Source organism: Melospiza melodia, chromosome 4 (assembly GCF_035770615.1).
Source record: "Melospiza melodia melodia isolate bMelMel2 chromosome 4, bMelMel2.pri, whole genome shotgun sequence".
In the NCBI taxonomy this organism is placed as follows: Eukaryota; Metazoa; Chordata; class Aves; order Passeriformes; family Passerellidae; genus Melospiza; species Melospiza melodia.
In genome coordinates, this window is record NC_086197.1 from 20,788,322 (window position 1) to 20,815,477 (window position 27,156).

Below are 27,156 nucleotides of genomic sequence, written 5' to 3' on the forward strand. Positions count from 1 at the left end.
GTCTGCTTCATCATATAACATGCTTAGCTTTTGCAACTTTTGGGAAGAGACAGGATCCCTTTTGGCTCCCCAGGACATTAACTTGTATTTTCATTTGTACTTCGTGCTTTCCACACGTGCCATCATCTCCCTCCCGCGGGGCCGCCCCTGTTCACAGCGGCTCAGCGGGCGGGTGGCATGGGCACTGCGGTGCGGGTGGGTGCCCCCGGCCACGCTGTGCCTGCCCCTAACCCGGGGGTGCCAGGAGCTCCTTCCTGCCGCTCCCTGCACAGGCTCTGCAGCGTTCCCGGCTCCCTGGCCAGGCACATCTCCCTGCTGTTCGGGAGATGCGGAATTCCTGCCCTGCCGTTTGCCCCGAGGTGCGCTCCCACCAGCCCGGCCCGCTGCGCGCACGGCTGCGCCGGCGCCCGCACGTTGGCAGTGCGCTACCCCCCTCGCATCCCCCCCTTCTCCGGGCTATATGTGGCATTTCGAGGCTCTGACAATCTGCTTCCAAATGTTTTCCATATTTGTTCAGCCTCCTTGATTCAAATACCAGGAAGAGCTCGGCCGGCACAAAGCGGAGCTTTGGGGGGCAGAACGCTCGCAGCCCCATCGGCGGCGCACACACACACACACACACACACACACACACACACACGCACACACACACACACACACACACACACACACACACACGCACGCACACACACACACACACACACACACACACACACGCACGCACACACACACGCACACACACACACTCACACACACACACGTGAGAACGCAGAGCCCGCCGGCATGGCGAAGGAGGAGAAGAAAGCCCGGCACGGCACGGCCCCGAATTCCCAGAGCCAGACAGGGAAGGCACCCGGAGGGGAGAAGAGCACCGGCTCGACGCAGGAGCCCGCGATGAAGAAGAAGAAGAAGCAGAAGAAAGCCAAGGGGGATCCCAAAAGTGGCCAGGAGGAGGAATCCCACACTTGTTGTGGCTGCCGTTTCCCGCTGCTGTTTGCGTTGCTGCAGCTGGCGTTGGGCGCCTCTGTAACAGTGCTGGGCTTCCTTATGGCAGGCATCAGTTCCTCTCTGCTAGTCAGAGACACTCCATATTGGGCTGGGATAATTGTAAGCATAAAGTCTGTTTCTCCATAAAGTGCCTTTGCCAGCATTAATGCAAGCTGCATGACGCTCCACTTTAGACTAACCAACTGCATGCACAACACCATTTGAGTTATGCTAACTATAAATATTCCTGGGATTAAGTGTCTGGCTATACTTTCCCAAGGAAAACTGCTCCTGCAGAATAACACAGCCTTTGGTATTCTTCCTTGCAGTACCCAACAGACCTGAAATAAAATACAGGGTTGCTGTTCACTGGATGTATGTATTAGCTTGTGCTTTGCAGTGAACTCCTGCCTGGTGATGCTGAAAAACAGAAGTTAATTTCTTATGCTGCCTACCCTCTTTGCCCACCAAACCTTAGCCATCAGGTTTTGGAGGTGAGAGCATTACTCTGTAACTCTCAACTTTTAGCTGAGCAGGAGAGCAGTGTCTGCCCTGGAGCTTCCTCACTGTGCTGTGCTGGAGAACCGCTGGGATTTAACCCTGTTCCTGCTGCTGCTCTGACTGCACGTGGCCATGGGGAAGGGGATGGCACTGGGGGATGTGGCAGGGACAGGGAGCCCTTCCCAGGGCCTGCTGGGGGCTCCTGCCAAGCCAAGTTTGGAGTGACACCCCAGCCACGCCACGTGGGCTGGGGGCACTGGGCAGAGGGCAGCGCCCTGCTGGGTGTGAATCAGAGGCATCCCTGATGGGAAAGCCTGGGGTGGCACCACATACCCCATCCCCAGCAGCAGCCACCCCTGCAGGGATGGGCACAGGGTGTGTGGTGCCATCTGTGCTGTGACTCTGCTGGCTGTGGGCTTGGGGACGTGAGTTTTGCCTCTGGAGGGACAGGGTCAGTGATTATCAGCCTGGGATAGGCCATGGATATAATCAAGCATGCAGGTTTTCTTCCCTAGGCAACAGGTTTCAGGAAAATATGTCCTGAAAATATGCCCTGATGTGTTAGCACAGTCCTGGGTGTTGTCAGATTGTAAGAATTCCCAGCAAAAAAAAAATTGTGTTTAGGTACTTGGAGAAAAGATTTCTCAAAGCGCTGAAGAGCTATGGGAGCGTCTTCTGTAAATGGAATTTGTTGTTAGAAGATTATCTGAGCATCTGAACTGATTGGGGTTTGCTCTGTTAATCCTGCTGGGCATGCCTTCAGAGAGTGGAAGGAGCAGGGCCCAAGCTCCCAGAGGAAGAGCTCCTCTGACTCATCTCTTCATGTTTCTCTTCTGACTGAAGAGGTGTCCAAGAGTTTAGTGGTGTTTTGTGGAGCAAGAGCCTGCCCTTGCTTGGAAGAGGAATTTCCTCCTGGGAAGTTTTGACTGTTACAAACCAGAGGGGAATACAGATAAAATAGCAATATTGGCATGTTCACTCCTCCTGTTTACTTTGAGGATTCTGGAGGTCAGATTATGCCTTTTCCAGACAGCACTGTTGCTATCACAGGTTTGAAATAGCTTTTTCACTGGAAAAAGGTGGGGAAAGAGTGAGCTGGACTGAACTAATGTACAGCCAGGGATATGAGAAAAGCCATGAAGCAGCCCCTGGCCTGTGTGAATGTCATCAGGGCCCCAGCAGCATTCATCTGAGACATCCACAAATGGCTGGCCTCCCCTGGGGAGGCCTGAAACCCCACCAAAGTCACTGCTTTCTGAAAACAGAGCTCTAACCCCTGTTGTTTTTAGCAGCAGCTGCCAGCAGTAGTGACATTTAGATGCCCACACCAGGCCAAGCTCAGTCACTTTCAGAGCTCCCCCCTGAAAATCAGGAATAATTCTCCATGGGCGTTCCTGAGCTCATTCCTGACTCGGAGCAAGGCTCAGCTCTCAGCTGAGTTGGTGGCCACGTTCTGCAGGCACCAGCCAGGGGAATCCCTGGGGAAACACTTCCTGGGGAAACGCTGGCACTGTGGGAGCTGTGGGGGATGCTGCAGGGTGCCCTGGGTGTTGGAGGAGCAGTGCAGGCTGTGGGCAGCCCATGGGGAACGGGACTGCACCTCGGCTCTGAGTCAGATGGGGACTCTCACCTGGGGACTCTGGTGAGATGCTGAGTCACCAGCTCACTCCAGTGTGGTTTGATTCATCCCTGGCTCAAACTGGCTCTTGGTGCCCCTCTGTTTACCCTCAGGGTGGTGACAGGGACTGTCTGCTGGGGCACGTGGCCAGGCAGGCTCCTGGGCAGCCACGCTGCTCTCCTGTACACTCAGCCCAAAGCAGAGGGGAAGGAGGGATCTGGCACCAGGTCAGAGGCAAGTGAAAGGAAACTGGTGCTAGAAGGAGAGGATGAGGAGGTGGGGCAGCCCCAGAGCTGTGAGGAGCTGTGGTACCATGGGAGCAGTGCAAAGCACATCTGAGGGGCAAAATGCAGCAGGTGCCACACCGTGCTGCATCTGCTCCATGGAGGGACTTGGTGCCCACTGGGACATCAGGTGGAGATAGCCAAAAGCTGCTGAGCTGGAGATTCCATGTGTGCAGTCACAGGGTGCTGCTGGTGTGCTGTGGTGGGGACTGTGCTGAGCACTGGCCTCTGGAGAGCTGGGGAAAACTGGTCCATGAAGGAGAACCCTTGGCTAGGAGCTGCATGTGGCTGGATGTCCTGTGGGCTGGTTTTTGGGCTGCAGGAAGGTGTTAGATAGGGGATGGATGACCCCTGTGCTGCTTGAGAATAAACCTCATGGCAGAAAGTGTCTTCCCAAAACTCATATATTCACACTGAAATGAGCAACAGGACAGAAAGATGTGGTGTAAAATACCAGAGCATATTTGTTTTAGTAGCATCCCACTCAAGTGCTCTTTTTAAAGGACTTGATTAGTATTCTGAATCAAGAACTTTAAAAATCTATTATCGAGACCTTTTTAGCAACATTAGATATAATGGGCGAAGCTCATTCCTGGTGTTACTCCTTTGGAATTACACCAGGCTGGATTTGACCCCATGGCTGTTAATGTAGGATGGCAAAAAAATGAAGGAAAATTGCTAATGTGTTAAATAGACCCTGATTGATTGAAAGATGGTTTTTTTTTCTTCTTCTTTATTAGTAGCAAAATGGTGACACCATTCCTTGCTGAAAATCAAGTGCTTCAGTGCATTACCATGAATGGAAAGGAACTGTTTTTAGAGGAGCAGCCAGTGGAAAATGCTAGTGAGGAAAACCAGGCAAGGCTGCCTGAATAAAATGGGAATTCAGAATTCCCCTTTCAGAATTCAGCACTAAATGGGTTCAAAACCTGACTGTGTAGGTTTGTGAGGCTGGAGCAGGCCAGGGATTGGGTTCACCATCCTGGGGAATAAATGTGGCCAGTGATGCTCTGACAGGGAGTGGACGAGAGCTCCAAGCCTGCAGGGCTCCATCCCCAGAGCATCAGCCCTTCCCTACTGAGCCCCTGCAGAGGGAAACTTGCATTGCACCCAGAGCATTTCACCATGAAAAGTAGCTAAACTTCACTTAAAACCAAAATGCATTTAGTCCAAAAATGCGTGGGCACAAGTCAAAAACCAAAGGAAAATTTTATGGACAGCAACTACAAAGCCTTCAGGATTTACCACTTCTGCTTTGGCTTCAGGAACCTATTCCCTGTAAAAGCCTCTGCCCCATTGCTAGGACAGGCAGATAAATGCAGTAAAAGCAGCGAGGGCAGCATTTGTTTCACCTGCCTGGAACCAGTTACAGTGGAGGTGCCCATGAGAGCTGTCCTGAGCCCCCCAGACTGCAGGCTGGACTCCCTGGAAGGCAGTCTCTTCCTTCTTGCTGCTTTGCAGGACAAACTCTTCACAAACCCCTCATGGGTGCAGGGCTTTATTTTTTCCTGTGTCTTGCCACTGGCTTGGTGCAAAGCTTTGGGCAAGTTACTTAACCTTGCTAAGACTTTGTTATTTCCCCTGCAAAGTGGGGTTAATAGTGGCCATCCTTCACCCCTTGCTTTGAGATCCTGGGATGAAAAGTGTTGCAGAGACAGTAGATATTAATGGTATCCTTTTCATTCTTTTTCATTAGCTTGTGGCCTTTTGACACCCAGAAGAAGTAACGATGTATTTCTCCTTGAAAAACCTACTTTAGATTATTTCCACTGCGATCAAAAGTGGAGTATCAGAGTTTTCATGGGCAAGCTCCCCTTTCAGCCCTGTTTTGCAGACTCAGGGAGTTAAGAAAGTTACAGAAGTGCTCATCAGAAATGATTATCCAGGGTGTTTATTAGTTCTGTCAGGAAGTTATTTTAAATGTATATGTATAGATGTTCTTAAAATTAGGACTTTTAAAAACATTTAAAAAAATCTGATTCACGAGCAGCTCAAGGCAGCAACTGTGGCTTCAGCTGTCACTGATTTTATTGCAAAAAGCACCCCAAAAGATCAGCCATGGGCTGAGCCCCCAGCCCAGCAGCTCTGATCCTTCTCCCTGCTCCAGCCCTTCTCCATCTCCCCAGGTGTTCCCCAGGCCAGAGGGTCCCTGTGCTTTTACTCAGGGGTGGCCATGGCTTGTGGCTTTTTGGCATCAGCGCTCAAGCATTGGCTTCTCTGCCCTGCTGGAGGTGAGGCTGATGTGGGGCTGTGGGGTGCAAAAGGCAGGCAGACTTCTAACTGAAAAAGCAGCTTAATCAACATTCATTTACCTGGAATCAGAAATGTCTCTGTAACTGTTTAATGTCTATAATGTTTATGTCTCTATAACTTGTTTTTGGGGAAACCATTTTCAATTTCTAATAGAAGGTGACTCTTGAAAGCTGGTGCCATCAAAAAGTCTGCAGGCATCCATAAATTTTTGGTACAGGCTAGCTTCAGTTAGCCATGGGCAAACATTAAAAGGTTTAAGGGAGGACTGCCTTGAAGAAGAGGCCAGGGCTTGTTTAGAGCCATGTGTAGCACCAGAGCAGGACTCTTCAGAACCCTCTGCCCTTAAATCTCATCCTCTTCCAAGAGTAACCATGCATTGATTTACTAAAATTCACGCTCTGGTTTTGCTCAGGTGTGGAGTGGAAAACTTTGATGGAGAGAAATGTTCAAACACTCTGAAGGAATGATTTGAGGAGGTAACTGTGTCTGATACCTGCCCAGGGCTGGTCTAATCCTGGACCCATCTGTGGCTTGTCCCACAGTTTGGCTGCAGAATTCCTGGCTGGAATTTGTGCAAAAAGCCTAGGTAATATTTGGAGAGGGATATCAAACAGGTTTCCCCAGCCCAAGCAACCTCATGACTATGAGGATGGTGGCTTTCACAGTCGCAGACACACCCCAAACCACGAGTGGTGTTCACAAGTACTCTCAGCCACGCTGCACTTCTCAGGCTGAAAATCTCTGCTGGCTCTGTGAACTCTTATTTTATTTTATTTTATTTTTTTGATCCTTCAGGCATTTGTTCAGCCAGGACTGTATTTCTGGTTTTACAGCAGCAATGGGCTGCTGCTGCAGCTCCTGGCTGTGTAAGCAATTGTAGCCTTTGGGGGAATAAAATCTTACCTTAGCACAAGTGATGAGCAACTGACCTAAACAGCAAAGATTATTAAGGAAAAAATAGCATTTCATTTGATTGTGGATGCTCTTGCAGGGTTTTGATGATTTTACAGGATTTAAGAGAAAGTTGTGGATCTGCCAGAGGGTGTTATTGCATGGCTTGAAGGGACCTGTAGTAAAGACATCATTATTTTATTCTGTAGGTGGGGCAGGGATGGGCAGTTATTGTGGGGTTTATGGCTGTTAAAAGAATGATTTCCTAGATGATGATGATGGACTTTGCCTGCAACCACTATAAACATGTTTATTATTATTATTATTATTATTATTATTATTATTATTATTATTATTATTATTATTATTATTATTATTATTATTATTATTATTATTATTATAGTCATTATTTCTGGAAGTAACTTATATGCAACTAAATTGTCCTTAAATTTAATAAGAAGTCTGTAAGGGGTAAAAAAAAATTAGGGCACAGTACCTCTGTGCTGCAGACTGGCTTCTTTCACACGTGACAGTGAGACCCAGGCTGACCTGAGGCTGATGAAAGCTGGCAGTGGAAGCTGCCTGCAGCACCCACTTTCATCACAGCTTCCTTAAACCTCATAAAGCCAATGAACTTCAGTGCTGCTGTCTGCAGCAGCCTGTAGAGATGTCTGGCACCAGAGGTGATCCAGGTTTATACTGGCAAAGCCAACAGGGACGGGTTCTTTCCTGCATCAAAATCTGTGTCCAGTGGGAGTGTTAGATTTGGGGGATAAAGCAGCTTCTCCAAAGGTGTAGACAGGAGCTAAGCCTTGCTGTATCTGATAAGGTGGGAGAACCATCAGCCAAGTGAGGAAGAGCCAGAAACTCCAGAGACAGCTGCAAGAGAACATTCTTTACCTGTGTCCCTAAAAACAGAAAGATCCCCAGTGTCTCCAAGTGAGCAACTACAAAATAACTTGTCCATAATGGAGCTGTCTTCCTAATTCTATTAACAGCAATTTTCCTCCTGAAGTTTGAGTTTACATTCTCATTAAATAGGAAGAGTCCTGCTGTGGGTCTCAGCAGTGCTGTGTGGCATTGCAAGTGTACCTGGGAGAGGTTTTGTCCTGCAGTGTGTTTGCTTTCTGCCCCTAAAAATCATGGCAGGAGGTTCTTGCAAACGAAGCCCCCATACACAGAGCAGTACTGTGCCTTTGTGAGCGTTTGCAGCATTTGTCTTGTGATGTGGCACAGACTCAGGATGCTCCTCAGAGCCAGGTTTTTGTCTCCTGCCTTCATTTCTTGGTGGATGTTCCCAACCCTCCTGCTTTACCAGCCAAGGTTTTCAAGATGCTCTGGGTAGGAGGTAGTTTGCTAGAGAAAACCACCCATTCTACATTTGGGCTAAAATTGTAGCAATAACAAAAGGAAAACCAGTTTCACAAGCATACAGGGGAGAGATGGAGACAGATTAGAGCAATCTGTGGTTTTGAAATCTGTCGGAATAAAGCAAATCACATGAATATGTCAGCGTGCAAAGATAATGAGTGCAAACCGCAGCGGAAATTTGTGCCCTGCGTGTTCAGATTTCCCCTAATTACACCCAACCTTCCTCAGCCCTGCCATGGGGTGTCCTTGTGCTCCTCGTACACCTTGTGCTGAATCCTTGCAGGAGCAGATGGGATAGCGTGACAACAGGTTCCTGCCCTCTTTGGAGTGGGAGCAAGCTAGAAAACTTCTCCTCCTGTTTTGATTTTGGCTTAAAAAACCAACAATTCTTAAGTCACTTTTCAGCCCTGAGGTGTTCCTGCCCAATGGGAGGAATGCCTACTGCTTCCCTCCAAAAAGAAATATTATTAAAATTTTTGTATAGCCTAAATATTTAAATTCTTCAGCCAGTGTTAGTAAATAGCTGTTCTCCTGGGTTGTGAACTGGGGGGATTTCACAGGGTATGCCTTAAGCAAAATCAAATCTCTACCTTTCCTAAATACTTCTGTATCACATTTGGGTCTTTTTCTAGGCAGTGCTTTCCAAAATTAAATTCTTCCCTTGGATAACCTTTCACGTCACTACCTATTCAGGAAGGGGTGTGTTAGTCCATATGGAAATTTTGAAGTAGGATCTTGAAATAAACTGGAGTTGAAACATGCACAGAAATGCAAATTCCTGGATTTCTGGGTAACAGTTGACCAGAGCTGATCTAATTAAGTGCCATCCTGCAGGTCTCAGAGAATCTGTTTTATTTGTGTAACAAATGCACATCGATTGGTGGCAAGCACGTGCTGAAGTGGGTTCAATTGCATTTTATGTTGTGTGCTCAGTCAATAAGGCATGGGAAATGTGTGCTTCACACTGGGATGTGGCAGTGGCTGCGGCAGCACCAGGATGTGGGATTACCTAATGCTGCTTAGCAATCAGCATCGACAGCACCTGTAACACGCCTGCAGCTGTTATAGTTACTTAGAGGCTCCTAAAAAATACTTAGCAGCGGATTTTTATAGTTATTCTGTTACACTTCACAGGTGTAATTCAAAGCTGATCTATTAATAATGTATAAAATAGCAGCATAGAGCTGTTTCCTATATAAACGTTCCACGCTTTGGTTTCCTCCAAGGAGTGAATTTACCTTTAAAGAGCTGAAATGTTAAACATATGTGGGTCATAATTCTCAGCCACGTTATTTTTTACTGCCACTTAGAAAAACACACATCTCTGGTTTAAAAAAAAAAATTTTAAAATGTTACTGTGTTCTTATGAAAGAAATGCTTAAGCTTTCTGAAATATCCTGGCCAAGACTTGCAGGAATCCTGACCCAGTGTAATCCTTTAGAAATACCTCTCTACAAATGTGCCTCTTCAAGTGTCCCTGAGTATATTATTTAAATCCCAGAGGACCTTTAGAAAGCATGTGCAGGAATGGAGCTGCTTTTAAGTGATAGCCCTTTGTATGGGAAGCTTTCTGAAGAGGGAGGTCTGATCCTGCCATGTGTGAAGCCAGCAGGAATTCTGCAAAAGTTGTCCGAGGCACTTGATGGCAGAGAGAAAATTCCAGCATTGGTCTCTGCTCTCGGAAATGAATGCAGCCCTGTCAGCCCTCTGTGGTTAAATGGAAGGGGAAGGAGGAGTGGGAACAGTCCCATGATGTCTCATGGCAGTCATCTGGAGGCAAATCTGGCTCTCGGTCCATGCAAGTGTAAATGCCCACTAGTGTAGCTGAAGCAAAGCAAATTTGATTTATTGCTCATAACAAGATCCTTCAGCACCAGATCCTGGAAATACTTAGGTCCAGCTTTGATGTGAGGAGCCCCTATGATTTGTCATGAATTTTGGGGATATGATGTTAAGACAGTGTGTTTAAGCTTATTGTTTTTTTAGTTCTTGCTCCAGGTTCTCTCCTTCAGCCATTACTGGCACTGGGGGAGTTTATCATTTGGATATTATCAGCAATAGAATTTCTTATGATTTAAGTTTTATGGGCATGTTAATTGAATTAAAAGATTAATATATGGTGCAAGGGACCAAGGACATAGGCGATTAATCCTGAGAAATAAAACATGGTTCAGTCACACAGAAGCACTACAGGGCAAAAAAACCCCAGCACTGAAGGACCTTTGACAAGAAAGGTTGTTTTTTCCCCAGACAACCCTGTCAGCTATGGCTGTCAACAATAAAAAGAAAGAAACAAATAAATTGGAGGCCGTGTGTAAGTCACAGGACCAGAATATAAATACACATGACATGGAAAGGAGTAAATAATACTGACGCATTCTTTAGAAATGTTCTCGGGCAACACTTCCTATTCATGTCCCACTGAAATGACATGAAATAAAACTTCATGGGGAAAAGTGTTACTAATTGCCCAGGTTCTTGAGGGACATGGCTCTGTGTGTGTTGGGAGGTACTTCTCCTTTGCAGGGCTGCTGCAGGGCCTTGCACCAACAATGAAGGTGCAAAAAGTTTGATAACTCTTTCTACAACAGATGATAAAAGGAACGTGTTTATCCATTACTGTCCAAAAGGACAGCTGGGCATTTTTCACTGCAGGTCAAGGTCCCTGTGGAGTTGGAAATCTGGATGTGAGCAGCACTTTCAGGACATGCAGGTGGGGATGGGGCTGTGATGGAGCCCCACACTCCTGCAGGCATCTCCATGGCATGGCCCCACCTTGGCAAAGGCAGCTCACACATGGCGATGGCCAAACAGGGCAAATCCCACTGCTCTGGGAAAGCAGAAAGCCTCAAATTAATGACAACTCTTCCAAACTTCAGAAGTAAAATGGAGAGGGTAAAAAAAATATAGAATTTTGCTGCAGTCACTGAGAATTCAACAGCTGTCATTTATAACCAAGATGCTCCTAGCAAGGAGGCACAGACTTGCTCCTGGCCCTGCATGTAGGGAGGACCTCTGAAAGGACAGTGCCTGATCTCATCCAAAGTCCCCACTAAGGCTCATCACACCTAAAATGGCTTCTAAAGGTGTGATTTGAAGGGTCATTTAAAAACACATGGATGCCATCAACTGACCTGTTTTTCCAAGGCAGCTCAAACATGCACAGATTCCTCCAAACACACCTCCAGCTGCCAACAGTCTCTCTCAAGCCCAGATCCAGCCCCATGGGGAGCCCTCACCTGGTGCCTGGTACCCAGCTCCTCCATCCAGGGGATGAGCTGCCAAAACCAGCAGTCTGCTGCTCCTAAGTCCTCCTGTCAGGTTTGCTCACTGATCCTCCAAAAACTGGGAGAGGAGAGCACTTGACTGGAGAGCTTAGCACAGTGTGGGGATACACTGTGTTTTCTAAACACAAAAAAGCAAATCACATTCATTGGGCTAGTTGCTCAGAGAAGGATCTTCCCTTCTTAACTGGAAAATGCCAATCTGTGAGTACCTCCTTCTGCAGATAAATCCAGAAATAATAATAAATATGGCTAAATGAATAAACAAGTATGCAAATACTTTTGCATTATGTTTAATCTTCAGCAATTACTGCCACAGGGCTAAAGCACAGTTTCAGATTGTAGGGGAGATGGATATCTTTAGGAAGATGTCCACTCCAAAAGAGGGCGAAAGCCTCTGCAATAAACTCTGCTGTTCTTACCCAGTGGCAGCTGTGGTTTAATGATTTAAAACTTGCATGGGTGACATAAAAACCCTGTCAGCACCCAGAACTACATAGGATGGTGCTCTTTGGGCTTGTAAGCCCAAATTCAGAAACCTTCTGCTCTTTTTTGATGGTTGTGTGGGCAAAAATTCAACACACATCCTGGGGGCTGTTGCTGTGCTGTGTCTTTGATGACTTTGCTTCCACACTCCTTCTTGAATTATGGTCCTGCAAACACAGAAAGTTGTCTTGGCTTGGGGAGGAAAAAAATTGTGTTTTGTGTTTTGTGTTTTTTAACCTTGACACATTTTACATCTCTTCCTTTGCAGGTCTGTGTGGTGGCCTTAGTGGGATTTGTTCTGCTTTGTATCTCGTACCAACCTGATGAGAAGACATGTGCACAGTTCACAGTGAAGGTACCTGAATATTTTTTAAGCTTTTTTTTTTCCTTCTCATATAATTAAATATAATTTTAAAAGTTGATATAGGCGATATTTTTAAGAACACAGGAAAAGAAGTGAAAATGCACACTTGAAATGCAGGAATGGTTTTCTGTTACTTTCCAGGCAGCTAAGGAAGAAACTGTATCCTATAAAAGGGAAACTCTAATAACATTTCAAATCAGAACAAGATACCATTTTATTTGCCACGTTTTAGGAATATAGACAAAGCTGGAATAATTTGGGAAGTGTTCTGAGAGTTTGAGTAGATTAAATGGAGATAGTGAGCAGGGTAAGAAGTAAGGTGGCATAAAATGAGTCCACTTAAACCAAGGTTTAATATTTAATGAGAAAGTACTGGGAAAGCACAGGGACGTGCATTCTCCCACAAAGCAAATTCCCATCTGAGCTTTGCAGGAACTGCACCATACCCCACCTTTGTCTCCAAAACTGCTTTGCTGACACACTGGTGAGCAACTAGAAGAGCAAGGCTGAGAATGCTTGTTTTTAACACCATTTTTCCTGGGCTATTTTTCCTTATTATTGTAATTTTCAGGGCTCTTAATATTTTGCAGACACATAATAACTGAGAAAAATACCGACGCAAGCAGCACAAAATAACAGTGATTATTAACTGGAAACAGGCAGAAGGAAACAAAATGCAAGGAGCAGCTTTTCAAACACTGGCATCCATCCTGCCTTAGAAATTAGACCCCGGTGTGTCTTTTGTGTCTTTCTCGAGCTTCTCCCGTACTTAAAGAAAAAAAGGGAGAAGAACAATTGTGCCTGCCCTGTGGCTGCCTCCACATTGTCCCTTGTCACCTTTCCGCCCCCAAGGAAGGTTACTGGGCTGGGCGGGGGCTGCCACGCCAGGCTTTTTACTGCCTGCCCCGCAGCAGTAAATTGAATTTGGCATCCAGGCAGGAAGGGAGTCATCCCTGGTGTTGGGAAGGGCACGCCGGGCTGGGCAGCTCAGATGTCTCTGCCACCCACCCTGACCGTAAGGAATGTGAGCCATCGTTCCCCGTAGGAAAACAGACATTTTGGAATTGCTCCCGAGGTGATGTAAAATGGGCCATTCCTCATCACCTGGCAGAATTAGAGCTTAAATCTCCCTGGTTCAGTCAATAGCCCATGGACTGTTGCTTACCCAAGGCACCATCCTCCCCAAAATCCACCTTCCCAGAATTTCCTATTGCAGCATGCCACAGAACTTCATCATTCCCAGGCTGTTCACCTCTCCTGTCCCACGTCCCTGCTGGGAGCTGTTATCCCACAGTTTGAGATAACAGGAAAAAAAAAAAAAAAAAAAAAAGCTTCTGTCTGAAGGGCTCATACCTATTTTAACAAAGTAGGAGCTAAAACTATTCTCCAGGACTTCGATCACATAGGACTCATCTACATCTCCAGTATCACTTCTCAAATCTTTGAATTTCAGTTAAAGGCTCTCTCTGAACTAAAAACAAGCATTAGCTATGACAAGGCTCAGGATGCAAGACTGCAGTCATAAGACAGATTATTCAGAGGGTTGTTCTTTTCTCCTTGAGGGCCTGAAGATTCATCAAGCCCTGCATTTGGATTCAGCCCGATCCACTCCGACCATCCTTACCAGGTGTGGCCCAAGTCCTGCCCTCACACTGACAGCTGGTCCCCATCAGGCAAGCATCATCCTGCAGGAAAATCCAGGCTGAACTTCCCTGGAGTGCATTGAGCACCCCAAGTTCCCTTGCACAGCCCAATGATCACTGTGAGCGGAGGACCACACACACACACACACACACACACAGAGGCCTGGGGGATTTGGGTCATCCCCCAAGGTGACCCTCTGACCATTGGCAAGTGACTCCTCCCTCATAGTGGAAAACAGGAGGAGACCTGTGCAGTCCTCTCTGCCTTCCTCCCTCTCAGCAGCTGCTTCTTTCATTTCACACTTGCATGAGCCCTGGATCCTGTTAAAGAAGGAGGTGTCAGAACTGCTTTCGGCAGAAGTCCCTTCCCGAGACTGCTGTGGGTACCCGCAGCACGCCATGTGTCCCTGAGAAAGGGAGGCCACCCAAAGAGAGGGTGGCTGTGCCCTTCAGGGGGACAGCAACAGCCAGTGAGTGCCACACAGGAAAGTCTTGAGCCATCCTTGGAGCTCCTGGGCTGACATTTGACAGATCCCTCCCTGCAGCCCGGGGCAGTGACACCTCTGCTCCCGCACACCCACCCCATGCACACCACGGTTCCTGTTCCCTGCAGGGGCTCATGCCTGAGCACCACCGCCCTCAAAAGGGGCCTCCTGATCCACCTCTGCAAACCCCTTTGCTTTCACCTCTGATAACTATGAGCAGCCTTTTCCATGAGGAACTTAATCCATCTTCCTGTTATTCATTTCAATTTAGTCACAGAGGACAACTATTGCCAGTAAATGTTGCTAAAACGTCTCTTCCTCATATGTGGGGCACGAAGGAGGATGAGCTGCCATGCTCTGAGGTCATTGTACACTGTGTCTCCCCACTTCCTTTTTCTCCTTCTATTTAAGCAGCAATTGCAGTGCCTGTCTCTCTGAAGCTGTTAAAAACCAGTTTTCCAGTAGCAAGTCCTGGTTCCTGGGCAGAGCCCACCACACAGTTGTATTTGTGATGCTGCAGTTGCCTCCAGGTCTGGCATGTGATTAATCTGCTGATGGAATCTCAGCACTCGCTGTCTTGTGCTCCCTCAGAGGCAGTGCTTGCATTTGGCTCACCTTTGATATTTGGGAACGTGTTCATTTTCAGCAGCTCGCAGAGAGATTCCTCTGCAAACATCTTGTGAGAATAATAAGCTTTTTGGAAATTGCCCCGAGTCCCCCATGCATCTCCCTTTGCCTCTAAGGATTATCATAAGAGCTGCCTGTGTATTCATATTCTGAGATTTCCTTCCCTGTAGGAACACAACAGACAAATTCTCCCTTACTGTACCTGGAGCATAGATTAGGCTGTTGTGTTCTGACTTTGGATAGAAGTTGTTAGCTAAATAAAATGCCTGCCAAGGGAGAATCAGGCACATGGTGCAGTCTTGGCCTAGTATCCCATCTATTAGGGAGGCCTGATTCTGTCTTCTGCTGGGCTGAATCCAGGGACTTCCACCAGGACTTCTATATCACAGAACAACCAACATTTGTCCATTTTCTGTTTTCCCCATCTTTGAAAACAATGCCATTGGCTTATGAATTACCACATCTTGGTTTGGAGGGGGTCCATCAGTCAGCAGCACTCCATCTTCTGTATGCTTCATATGAGGAGTTGGCCCCATTTTCCAGCTTCACCTTTCCCATGGACCCTTCCCTTGAAAGCTGTGGGGGCAAAGTAATTGCATTTAATAAGAGCCACCCTCATTTTGAAGCTGCCCTCGGTTTAAGGCCACAGGGAAAGTAATTAAATTTAACAGCAGCCAGGTCTTGGAAAGTAAGATCTTTCAGTAAGAATTTGGTGATATGAGGGGGAAAATGTACATAGTGCTTCAGGACCTGCAATAATCCCAAATATTTTTTTTCAAGCTGGCAACCAAACAGAAAATTGATTCACAGTGTAGTTCTAAGATAAATACACCAGGAGTGTGAATTTTATCAAGACATACATAGTTGGAGTTTCAAGGTCAAAAAAAAAAGCTTTTATATTGATATTTTGCTTGCAGAATTGAGGTTAAGAGAGAGAAAGAGAGAGAGAAGCTGCTGTTTAAAATAACAGATTCCCAACCATGCCATGTGTCTGACAGATAAGACGCCAAGGAAAATAAATGTTTTTACAGTGCTGAACTGAACCAAAAAATGCAATTTTGGCTAAACACAGAACATGATTTTAATATACATTCACACATATTTTGTACGCAGTGCAGCAACTGCCAATTCCAGCTATCAAAAGCAAAGGGAAGCCCATATGTGCTGGTATCCAAAGCTCTCAGGTGAATCCCAGAGTGTCAAAGGCTCTGACTTGCTGCCAGTTTCCATGTGTTTGTGGGGGTGGACTCTGCAGAGCTACCCTTGATAAAAGCCACGCTATTTTTAAGCTGCCACTGTTGTGAGGAGCAGTGGAGGTGACGAGCAGACCCTTGTCCTTCTCACTCTGTAGCACTGGGAAAAGAAAGGTGCTTGCTGCCCTTTCATGCCTGTGAAAGACTTCCCCATGTTTCGGGGACAGGTTTTGGAACCAGACTGAGCACAGCACACACTTTTTCTGTGGAGATCTGCATTCCCATTCCACAGTAGGACCTGGGAAGCAAAAGGCTGGCTGCATCCACAGGGCCTAAAGTGAGAGATCAGCCACCCCACTGCCTGATTTGCAAGTTTAAATCAGATTTGTTTGGACATGCAAACCGAGAATAACGCATGAGCAAAAACACCTAGAGCTCAGCACAACCTGGGGTAAGATGGCAGCCCAAGGCTTATCTGCTCAGCTCTGCTTCCAGGCACTAATTTGTCTCAGCTGATGACCGTGACTCCGGTCAATGCAGGTACGACTGGAGAGGAAAGTGCTCCCTCCCTCTCTAGAAAGCTTCTTGATGTATAGACACACCAGTTCCTTGGTGCTCTCCCCAGGACTCCAAATTGCAAGGCAATGCTCATATAAAACATGCAAGGCAAGTTCTTGAGATGACCTGCTGAACTGCTCATCACAAGGAGCCTTGCTTGCTGAAGCACCCAATCTCCAGACAGTACATTGAGGGTGTGCATTCCCTGCAAAGTACATGTGCTGCATTCCTTGTGAGTTCCTCAATCTCTATGAAGCTGGAAAAAGGGGGGTTATCTCTTTTTTTCCCCCCTTTCTTTCAGCTGCTGTATTTTCTCCTGAGCGCCCTGGCTCTGGTTGCCTGTGTTTTGGCAGTGGCTTTTGCTGCACACCACTACTTGCAGCTGACCAAGTTCACCTGTGACACCATCCAGGATTCCTGCCAGTGCAAACTGGACACTGCCGACCCGCTGGGCCGCACCTTCGTGTACCGGGACGCCGACTGTGGCAGTCTGAGCAGCATGCTCAGCCTGTACCTCCTCCTGCAGATGGCTCTCAACCTGGTGGCAGCCCTGGTGTGCCTGCTCATGTGCTTCGTGGTGTGGAAGCACCGCTACCAGGTCTTCTACGTGGGCGTTCGCTTCCAGCCCCTCACAGCTGCTGAGGGCCACGGGCAGCAAGTGTAGGGGCTGGGCTGGGCTGGGCTGGGCTGGGCTGGGCTGGCAGGGGCTTGTGACCAGGGATGGGATCTGCCACCACAGGCACTGCAAAGGGATGGGCCCTTGGAAGGTGTTTGATGAGGAAAAATGCTCACATGGCTTTAATGAATTTATTTTTCAATCCTTTTGGGAGCATTTCGTATGGCTGCTCTTGAGAAAAGGCCTCTTGTGAGATTAGCAGCCCAGAATCCTAAAGCAGGTCACAGAGTCCTAAAGATGCAGCTGTGCAAATGCTCCCCACAGAGGATCTGTAATAGCCATGGATAAACTCTTTGGGAACTCATCTGCAGGGCTACAGCCATTACAAAATAGGGCCCATTTCCCTCTTGCCTTCAGAGAAGCTATACCAATTTCTGCCAGATAGGGATCTGATCCAAACTGCTTAATTATATCAGTGGGAACATGCTTTGGGAATATATCATGTCTTGGTGCTCTGGGTGTAATCCATGCTAACCTGATGGGAATTTAACATTCAGGTAGGGATGAGGGAGGTCAAGACATCTTCCAATGCAGGTTGAGACCAACACCAAAGTGAATATATTGATGGCTGCCATATAAAATATACATATAACTTTTCTGAGTGAATAATGATTTAGGCTACCTAACCCAATTACTAATAAACAACAAATAAGAGTGAGTTCACTGAAGGTTCTTTGGTGGGTCCTGATTGAAATCCCAGGCAGATTTCTGATGTTTGGGAGAAAATATCAGTTTAAGGAACCTTGAGTTGCACTCCTAAAGTAGAGGGACCCTAAATCAGTAGTCATGTTTAAAACTATGTCCATAATGCTCTAATTGCAGGCTGACAAACCCGGATTTTAGCCAGTTCCACCAATTATACTTCAAGCACAAAAGGCCAAATGCATTTTTGGTGTAACTCCTCTGAAGACAATCAGCCTTACACACCAGCAGTGGAGTTGGGCCAACAGCCCTGAAAGATACATCCCTGCAACAATGAATGTTTTTAAAATGGGGTGGAGGGAGGGAAGCAAGAAGAGACTGCCAGTCTCCCAAAGACATCTCTGGTAATGATGTGGGCAACAGAATAATGATTTCTTAATGAGGATGGAAAAACAAAGTGTATTTAAGCAGTGCTTCTTCACCCTGAAAGCGCAGCTCTAGAAGTGCTTTACATCTCATTAGCCTTATACCAAGACAACTACTTTGGTTTGTCCCTTGAACTGCCATTTCCACTTGCACAGCACGGACAGCTAAATTTAGGAGCAATTCCTAATTGGCAGCATTTGGCACTGCCTCCTGATCCATATCTGTGCAAGGGCAAGCCAGCTGGTGCTCACACCCTGCCATGACGAGGGATTTCCCGATCCCAGCCAGAACAAGGATGTCTCGGAGGTGGGGTGGAGCAATCACATGCCAGAAAAATTGTGCCATAATCACTAGCTAGGAGGAAGCAAATGAAATTTATATAAGGCTTTGAAGAAAAAAACCAGCCAAGTTTCTGCAGCAAAAATAGTCATCAAAAAGTCAAAAACCCAGACTGGCAGAAACTTGGTTGTCTAAGGAGCTCTAATCCTACAAAAAACCTGTTTTCCATACGGTGATCACACATCATCCAGGGGCTAGACCATCAAGCCTCCAGGGTCAGGAGATCACAGTGTAGTGAAGCCTCCTGTAGCCCACCTACAACACTGCTGGGTGTCGGGGCTGTAGTTTTAGTCATGGAAAGTGCATCTGGAGCAGACATAGCATCAACCAAGATGCTCTCTGCCAAGCCACAAAGCAAGGAGCTGCAGGACATGAGGGGTTTTGAGATCTGCTTCCAAATGACCCTTTTTATTGCACCTAAAAGTAACAACCACTCCTAAACCTGGCTGCAGGGCACTGCCCGTGTCACCACCCACCCAAAGACCTCAGTCTGCCTCCCAGGCACTGCTGGGGCAAGCTGAGACAGGAGAGGACTGGGATGGCAGGCTGGTGGTACCAGACTCATCCTTGGGGCCATCCATGTGGATCTGGCAGGAACCAGCCCATCTCCCATGGCTCTGGTGAAACATGCTGCCAGCAGTGCTCATGTGGCAGGGCCATGCTGCCTGGAAATGGATACACAGGGGTGCCTCTCACCTTATGCTGTGCTCAGGTTTGTCCCCATCCCACACAAACCTTTGGCCATGCCCTCTGTGGAGGCTCAGGGCAGAGGATGTACCTTCCTCCTACCTGCATGGCCCTCGGTGCTCCTGCCCCTCCCTCCAGCCAAGATTGTGGGTTCCTCTCTCCACACATAAGATAACAAGGAGCAGGAAAGGGATCAAAGGGAGTCTGAATGACAGCTGAGCTCTGGGGCCTCCCCCCACCCTCACCACTGCACGATGGCTGGCACAGCAAGAGGAAGGCTGTGCTGGCAGAGCAGAGCATGCTTCCCTCCACCCATCCCAAATGTCCCTTTGCTCAGGGGATAGCTTGGTGTGCAGCCCTCCATCCTGGCCCAGCAGCATGTCCAGCAGAGCTGCAACTGTCTCCTTGATCCCTGACCTGTGCCTCACCCACACGTTCTCACCGGGTCTCCAATCACCTCCAGGTGCTGGGGACGGGGCTGGGCTGTGGTGCCTGGCCTCTGCCTGCTCAGCCCGGGGCTGAGATTGGCTGGGGCTGCTCTGGGGCACGGCAGGCACAGCGGGGATGATCACAGAGCTGCTGTGAATGCCTTCGGCGTGTGGGCAGGGAGGAGAAGGGAGGTCTGGATAACACAGCCTGCTCCACTTAACAAGCTGCGCACCTCCGTATCAGCTCACCCTTCGCTTCCAGCCACGAATTCGGTTTGCTAATCAGCACAATGCAGCTTAACCCTTTGCTCTGGAAGAAAGCAATATTCATCATGTATTCTGTTGGTGGTTTATATGCTTAATGAATAAATATGGGGCATTTCGATCTAGCAAAGATGAACTTCTTTATTTCCTTTTCATGTATCTCAAGAGCATAAAATCAAAACAGGAGAGGTGGAGAAACAGACACGGAAGGTTTTGGAACTGGTTTCCCCCTGGGTATGGTTTTACAATGTGTATTTTGCTTTGATTGAGAATTTTGGAAGGTACTAATTAAAGGATTTTCACCTACCACAGCATATCCAGACACCTCCCAGCCTTTTCCCAGTGTCACACTCCACGTGGACTGCACCAGGAGAAAGACTGGGACTACAAGGCTTGGAAAGGACAGAGGTGTTGAAGAAGAAAACAATTTTTTATAAGCCTGGGAAATTTATCTTGTAGGTGAATTCCACAGAAACGGGTAGGATTAAACCTCTATGGACGCAGAATTTGCGAAGAGCTCGATGTAATTTACTCTCACAAACCCAGGTGTGATTCTCATTTGCACCCCGGCCACTTTACACTGTTTTCCCAGTGTAAAGGGGTTGTAAAGACGGCATCAATCATCTTTACACCTACTTCATGGCCATTTTACACAGCTAAAAGGGCCCTTTGTGTAAATGAGAACTCAAGCCCCAGAGAATTTAATAGAGAGGAGATCCTTTCTATAGACTGTGCTAGACCCTCTAATAGGGTCTATTACTGGGATATAACTCTCCGCTGGATTTTATAGCTTGGCTTAGAGATCATCAGTCTCGATTAAATTCAGTTCTGCAGAACTTTTCCAAAGGCCATAACCCTCTGCTGTCATGCCTGCTCCTCCACCCCGAACACACACAGAGTGATGGTGTTGCATGGATAACTGCTCGGGATTTTAAAAGGAGAAGCAGCAGCAGCAGCCGCCCCTTTCCTCAGGCTCTGAGGCATTTTGATGTCGTGCTATGCAAATGCCGAAGCAACAACAACGGCAGCGAAAAGGGAACCGAGACGCGGCGCCTCCCGGGGAGCCAAAATGTCACATTCTCATCCCCGCCAGGGCCTGTGCCCCGTCCCTGCCCTGCTGCCACGGCGGGGCCGGGGGCTGTGGGCGAAGGGGAAGCACGGCCAGGCCCGGCCCCACGCTGGGACTGCCACCAGCCCTCATGTGACGGCCATCTGCGCCTCGCTGGCCCGGCCGCCGCTGCGTGGGCACCGCTTGGAGCTCTGCCTAAACAACAACCCTGCGCAACAGCGCCGGGAGCTGCAATCAACTCGCTGGGCTAATTTTTTTCTAATTTTTTTTTTTCCTTTTTTCACGCTCCCAGCCAGTGCAATATTTGCTCTGGGGCCCTTTCGAAAGAGAAAGCACGCTGCTAGCGTGTGAGAGAAGCCGCAGCTCAGGTCCTCTATATTTAGAAAGCCAGGATGTCATACCTCGCCTTGAAATTTTCATAGTCCCCTGCACCCCACCCACCCACACACGTACACATGCTTGCGTCTGGAAAATGTTTTTCGGTCTTAGCGAAGGGTGTTGGCTTAGGGGGATTCGAGGGAGGTGCAGAGCAACAACAGCAGCTCAGGCCCGGGCGCGCAGCTCGAGGCCTCCTTAAGGCAGCGGGCACGGCCGGCACTGGGCACCCCCGGCTCCCGTGGCTGCCGGGCAGGATCGCTGCTCCTTTGGGTCTGTAACACAAATCCCAAGGCATGGCCGGCACCTGGGACCGCTCCTGTGGCTGCAGGGCACGATCGCTGCTCCTTTGGGTTTGTACCACAAATCCCAAAGCATGGCCGGCACTGGGCACCCCCGGCTCCCGTGGCTGCCGGGCAGGATCGCTGCTCCTTTGGGTCTGAAACACAAATCCCAAAGCATGGCCGGCACTGGGGACCGCTCCTGTGGCTGCAGGGCACGATCGCTGCTCCTTTGGGTCTGAAACACAAATCCCAAGGCACGGCCTGTTCTGAGGCGTAGGGAAGCCCTGTCCTGTGTCACGTCAGGCAGTGCTGGACTCTCAGCCAGCCACATCTTGGCCAGGTCATTTTTGAGTGGCCGCACACAGACTGCAGCACCTGTAGCAAAAACTCTAAGAAGGTAAATTTTGGGGGTAGCTCATCTCTGCAGTTCGTCCTCCCCAGGGGTTTTTCCTTTCTGCTAAATGGCTGTCTCTAGTAATCTCTACTCAGTAGCATTTATCCTCTGCTAAATTGCCTCTGTAGCCAAATATCATAAACAGTGATTGCGTCTACAAAGACTGGGGTACATTTTTCTTCTGGTTTTGGTACCTGGTCTCCATCCCTTTGTCTGAGCAAATGGTTGCAAGCCTCAACTAAACTTCAAACTTGTTGAGGGGGAGCTGGCGATTTCTTTTTCCTTTCTTTTTTAAAGAAGATTTGGGCAATACCTATTTAATTTGTTACCTCAGTACTCCATAAAGCCATCTTTACATTGGAGTAAAAGATGCAGCAGGCCCCAAGGCTGGCTTACAGTGACTGGCTGCAGAGACAGCATGGAGCTGAGGCCACCCAAAGTCACCAGTGTCCCCCCTCTTCACCTGGGTGCACCCAGGTATCCCTGCCTGGCACAGACATCTGAGACACCAAATAAGAGCAGCAGCCTGGTCTGAGAGGAGAGAATAACCTGCAGAGGGTGATTTGAGGACCTGCCTCTCCTTCAGTCAGATGGATTATGACTGATGAGTGCTGGGCTGACCTCAAGTTACAGGAGATATAGAGAGTGACACCGATTAAGGCAGCCCTTGGCTTTCCAAGCCATGATTGTCCTGGAAATGAGATATTTGAGCTAGACAGGGTTTTAACCCCATTTCACTCTCATACCTGTGTAAGGAGAACGATTTTTAATTAGCCCAAAGCTAACTGAAGAGGGATTTCTCCTCATTTCAGTGTAGGATTTCTCTTTCACCAAAATGATGATGTGAGGAATCCTTTCCCTGATCTGTCCTCCATGAGGCTGCCTGGGAGCATCACTGCTGGAGCCACAGCTGCATGCATGCGGAGGTGTGTGGAAACCACCCTAATTTCTTTTTTGGGACATTTTCTTGCAGTTCCACAGCTGCCAGAGCTGACACGGGGAGGGCAGGGGAAGCTGGTGTCCCAGATCCATAATGTGCCCGAGTCAACCAAGCCCTGCAGCGATCCCCATTTATACTGACACTACTGGTCACCAGGGATTTGGTGGGATGGTTTAGGGAACAATCACACTGAAAAGGGAAGAAAATAGACATTTACACTTTCCCTTCCACCTTGTGAATCCAGGCAGGAGAGGAGCACGCACATGAAGGAACCCAAGAGGAAATACAAAATCCTCCCACCCTGTTTTGCTGCCCAAACCTGCCAATGCACTGAGAAACAGTGAAAACGTGCAGAAAATAAACCCCCAGAAATCAGGCACTTTGGGCTTTTAAGGTCCAAAGTGTTGTTAGATTAGAAATGTGAAAATTAGTGTATTTTTATGGTTTGTCCAATTCTTTCAGACTGCCTCAGGTGAGGACCCAGGCAGCCAGGCTTCTTTGCTGTAACCAAAGGAAGAAAATTTTGTAACCTGACTGGGAGAGGGGAGGGATGGGAAAGAGCGCTTTTATAGGATGTACTCATATATCTCTATATATATGTATTCTGGTAAGGCTACTTTTTGCATAGATTCAGCTTTTTTGTTTCTTGTGTACAAAAGGAAATTGTAGGATCTCAGCTGGCAAAATTCTGTGATTCTGAATCAACAGGAGGTACATCTCCACTTTATTTCTAATAGAATTTTTCTGTCACCCCACCCAGGTTTCAGTGCTTCTCTTGCTTCTCCATTTTCCAGTGAGGCAGGACTTTCCTGGCACACCCTCCCCTGACCCCACAAAAGGCACTGGGTCTGTGGGCTCGTGTGAGTTGCTCCTGCTTAGCCAAGGCAGGGGAGGCACGATTTGCAAACGGACTCCTGAGACTTTTCCTGAGTTCTCCAGGCACTGATTATGCTGTTACTTACAGCAAATTATAAAAAAATGACAGAGATCTAGTGCTTGAAAATCCCATAGGATAACTGCCTGCTAATAAACAAGGGCATTTCATTAGCCTAAGTGGCAAGTGTGGCTACTGAGTGATGGGAACAGCCGGCCCTGGTCTTAATGCCACCACATTACACCTGAAAGGGAAAATTTGGGACCTGGAGACAACAACCAGAGACCCCTCTGTGCTCAGGTGCTGCACTGAGTAAGAGAGGCTTGCAGGGCATGTAGGATCACAGGGTATGAAGGCTCAGACTCATCCTCATCCGTGAGGGAAGCTGAGCCCATTTGAAAGGTTCATTCCAGCTGGAGCTCAGTGCCAGGCTGGCTCCACTCCTCATCCCCAGATAGTTCTGGGGTGACGGATCCTCAGCCCTGGAGGGAAGATGCAGGTAGAGTAGAAGAGGAATAAAGATTTGTTTGATTTTTCTTTGTCTGAGCATGGCACATCTTACTGCAAGGCTTTCCCCACTAACAGGAACATGTTGATTGGGGCTGGTATGGAGTCTGATGGATTTTTTTTTCAGTGCCTGTATGAGGATCTGATTCAAGGCACTGAAATGGATGAAAAACTAACTCATATTTCCTGTGCCACTGAAATGGATGAGAAACTAATTCATATTTCCCACACCTAATACAAAGCATCATTAGCCCTGCTGCAGCACAGCAGGGGCAACACCAGCTATTAAAGAAAGCGGGTTGATTAAGGGACAACCTTGAAGACTAAAAATAGTCAGGGAAATAAGGATCAATGCCATATGAAAGCAAACACGCAGTCAGTTGTTATCACAGAGCTTTCACGTGATGGTCTGTGCACTGATCTCACCCGGAGAGTGTTTGTTTTGGACAGTCTTAAAGGGTCCGGCCCCATGGATTGGCAGCAGCACGTATGGAGTGATCCGAGAGCACAGGCCTGATCCAAAGTCCATGGAAGTCAAGGCAGTGACTCCTCCAAGCACTCCCTGCAGGAATCACTCTGGGTTTGGAAAGATATGTTGCAGTTAAAGACATTGGTCTGAGCTTAGGGAAAATGTACTGACACTGTCACTGTCAAATCCAGCCAGAGACAAGTGAAAAACAGAGGGGTTGTAGCTAATAAGTGCAACACAGAATGAAAATAAAGTGGCTGAAGGAAAACTTGAGCAGTCAAGGGAAAATGCAGCAAGTTAAAATGAACTGCCTTGGCCCAGACACATTGCACAGAACATGCAGTGATTTGAAGGGGAAGAGAAGAAGGATGGCAGGAACTCAGCATCCTGCTTTTTCACAAGCCTCAAAAACATCGCAGGCAAGGCAAGAAGAAAAAAATACATGGCTTTAGTCCTGTCTGGGAACATGTGGCACAAACTGAGGCAGGGGAGATTAAACTTGGCTTTGCCCTATTTCCCTCCTCTTTTTTCACTCCCCTGCTCTTTGCTAGTATTAACTGAGCTGCTTGGTCCTCAGCAAACAACCGAGTAGCCAAAATATGGGCAGGATTCACGCCATAACCAAACCAGCCAATGAATGAAATAAGGCACTTGTTTCCCAGAGCAGAGGGAGGGGAAGGGGGGGATTTAAGCATTTCTGTGTGGTGTTGGAAACCCACCTTGAGCAGAAGCAGTCCCTCAGCTCACACAAACCACCGGCGCTCCTCTGACGTCAATTGGCAGCCGCAGGTTTGCACCATCCCAGGGCTGGCTGCAGCAGCACAAGCAAACAGCTCACCCAGCCAGCGGGACACACGGTGAGAGGCGACTCCTGCACCCCTTCCCTCTGCCTCACTGCTCTCCAGCATCACCCACTGCTCTGTTCTCAGAGGCAAAAGGGCGCAGACCAGCTACGGCAGGCGTGTCTCAGGCGAGGGGCACATTGGCTGGCACAGGGTGGGTGGCACAGGGTTGCAGGGGAATGCCAGAACCTGAGGGCGAAGTGGATCTCTGCTGCTGAGGCCCTCGGGAGTCAGGGCCACCCCTGAGCTGTGGCAGTGCCCAGGCAGGCTGCCAAGGAGAGAGCAATGCTCATGGAGCTACATGAGAGGCAGGACCTGCGTCCACAGGGAGGCTGCTGCCTCCATGAAAGGGACGGCTGATGTCCTCCAGCCTCTCTCTGTGATCCTGTGAGAGAGGGTTTGGGAGAGCTTGTGAAAGAAGGATGGGAAAATTACTGACCATGGCACATACCACAGGCACTCATCCACTGTCCCCTTTCACTCTTTCCATCAAACAGACTCCAGGCCTGAAGGCAGTGGGAGCAGGAGGAACCTGACTCCTCTCAGGGTGCTTCCTGCAGCCCACGGCAGGAGGAAAAGGAGGCAGCAGCTGTTCAGCTCCTTCCCTGCCCTCCCACACCGGGTTCCATCCCATTCCAGGCCATCCCAGCCCAGAATGCATCCCACAGGGGACACAGAGGGAGCTGCAATGCAAGAACTGTGTCTCATCACTGCTTGTAGGGCTGGGCAGCCCTCGGTTTCGGGGACACTGCTGAGGCAGCAGTGGCAGATGAGGCAGCCTGGGGAGCCTCTGGGGACCACGCACGGCTGCCTTCCTGGGCTGCACTTTTCAGCAATGGCAGAGCAACCCACTCCCTTTCTTCCCACCTGAAAGGCCTCCAAAGGCCTTGACCTCCAGAACAGGACGTAGCTACAGCCCCTGCAAACCAGACTAGGTGAAGCTGCCCTGAATGAACCCACAATGAAGGCAGCCAGAATTGCTGATTTCTCTGAAAATTAAAGCACCTTTAACTTCCCTAACTGTGCTGAGGGCTGATCAGGAGCCTGGCTTGTGTGGTGCAGCACAGAACCCCCACTGAGGTGTCTGCTCCATCATTCCCATGGTCCACACTCATTCCTGGAAAAAGCAATGCTGTGTGGAGCCACAGGCTGGAACTCAGAGGCACAGTGGAGAAAGGAGGCTGGATATGAGCTTTTCCCAAGCCAGAATCAGTTTGCCCCCAGCACCTTTGCTGCTTCCAGAGACAAGAAGTGGGCTGAGAGGGTGTGTTGTTATGTCTCTTCACAATACACCTCCTTGTTGGAGACCCCTTTGTGGAGTTCCTGGACCTCCATTTTAAATGCTCCAATGCATAAGCCTGCCCTGGGACTTTAGTTTGAACCTGTTCATTTCAT

At 48.3% G+C, this 27,156-nt stretch overlaps 1 protein-coding gene and 1 long non-coding RNA gene across 2 annotated transcripts; one reads left to right on the top strand and one right to left on the bottom strand.

Annotated features, from left to right (window-relative positions):
• The first annotated feature begins 685 nt into the window (after positions 1-685).
• On the top strand, positions 686-20,137 carry SSPN (sarcospan). Its single transcript, XM_063154178.1, has 3 exons — positions 686-1,107; positions 11,944-12,030; positions 16,847-20,137. Exons 1-3 carry the CDS (start codon positions 784-786, stop codon positions 17,207-17,209), a joined length of 774 nt encoding a protein of 257 aa, XP_063010248.1. The 5' UTR covers positions 686-783; the 3' UTR covers positions 17,210-20,137.
• Positions 20,138-23,755: 3,618 nt separating this feature from the next.
• LOC134417982 (uncharacterized) lies at positions 23,756-25,894 on the bottom strand. Its single transcript, XR_010027661.1, has 2 exons — positions 25,639-25,894; positions 23,756-25,026 (listed from the first exon to the last, which is right to left on the bottom strand). It is a non-coding gene; the product is annotated as an uncharacterized LOC134417982 (long non-coding RNA).
• Between the last annotated feature and the right edge of the window lie 1,262 nt (positions 25,895-27,156).

Excerpts from the sequence above, each read along its gene's own strand:
- SSPN (XM_063154178.1), top strand. The coding sequence starts at position 784 with ATGGCGAAGGAGGAGAAGAAAGCCCGGCACGGCACGGCCCCGAATTCC. Across the intron at positions 1,108-11,943 it reads CATATTGGGCTGGGATAATT|GTCTGTGTGGTGGCCTTAGT; the intron begins GTAAGCATAAAG and ends CTTCCTTTGCAG. Across the intron at positions 12,031-16,846 it reads GTGCACAGTTCACAGTGAAG|CTGCTGTATTTTCTCCTGAG; the intron begins GTACCTGAATAT and ends CCTTTCTTTCAG.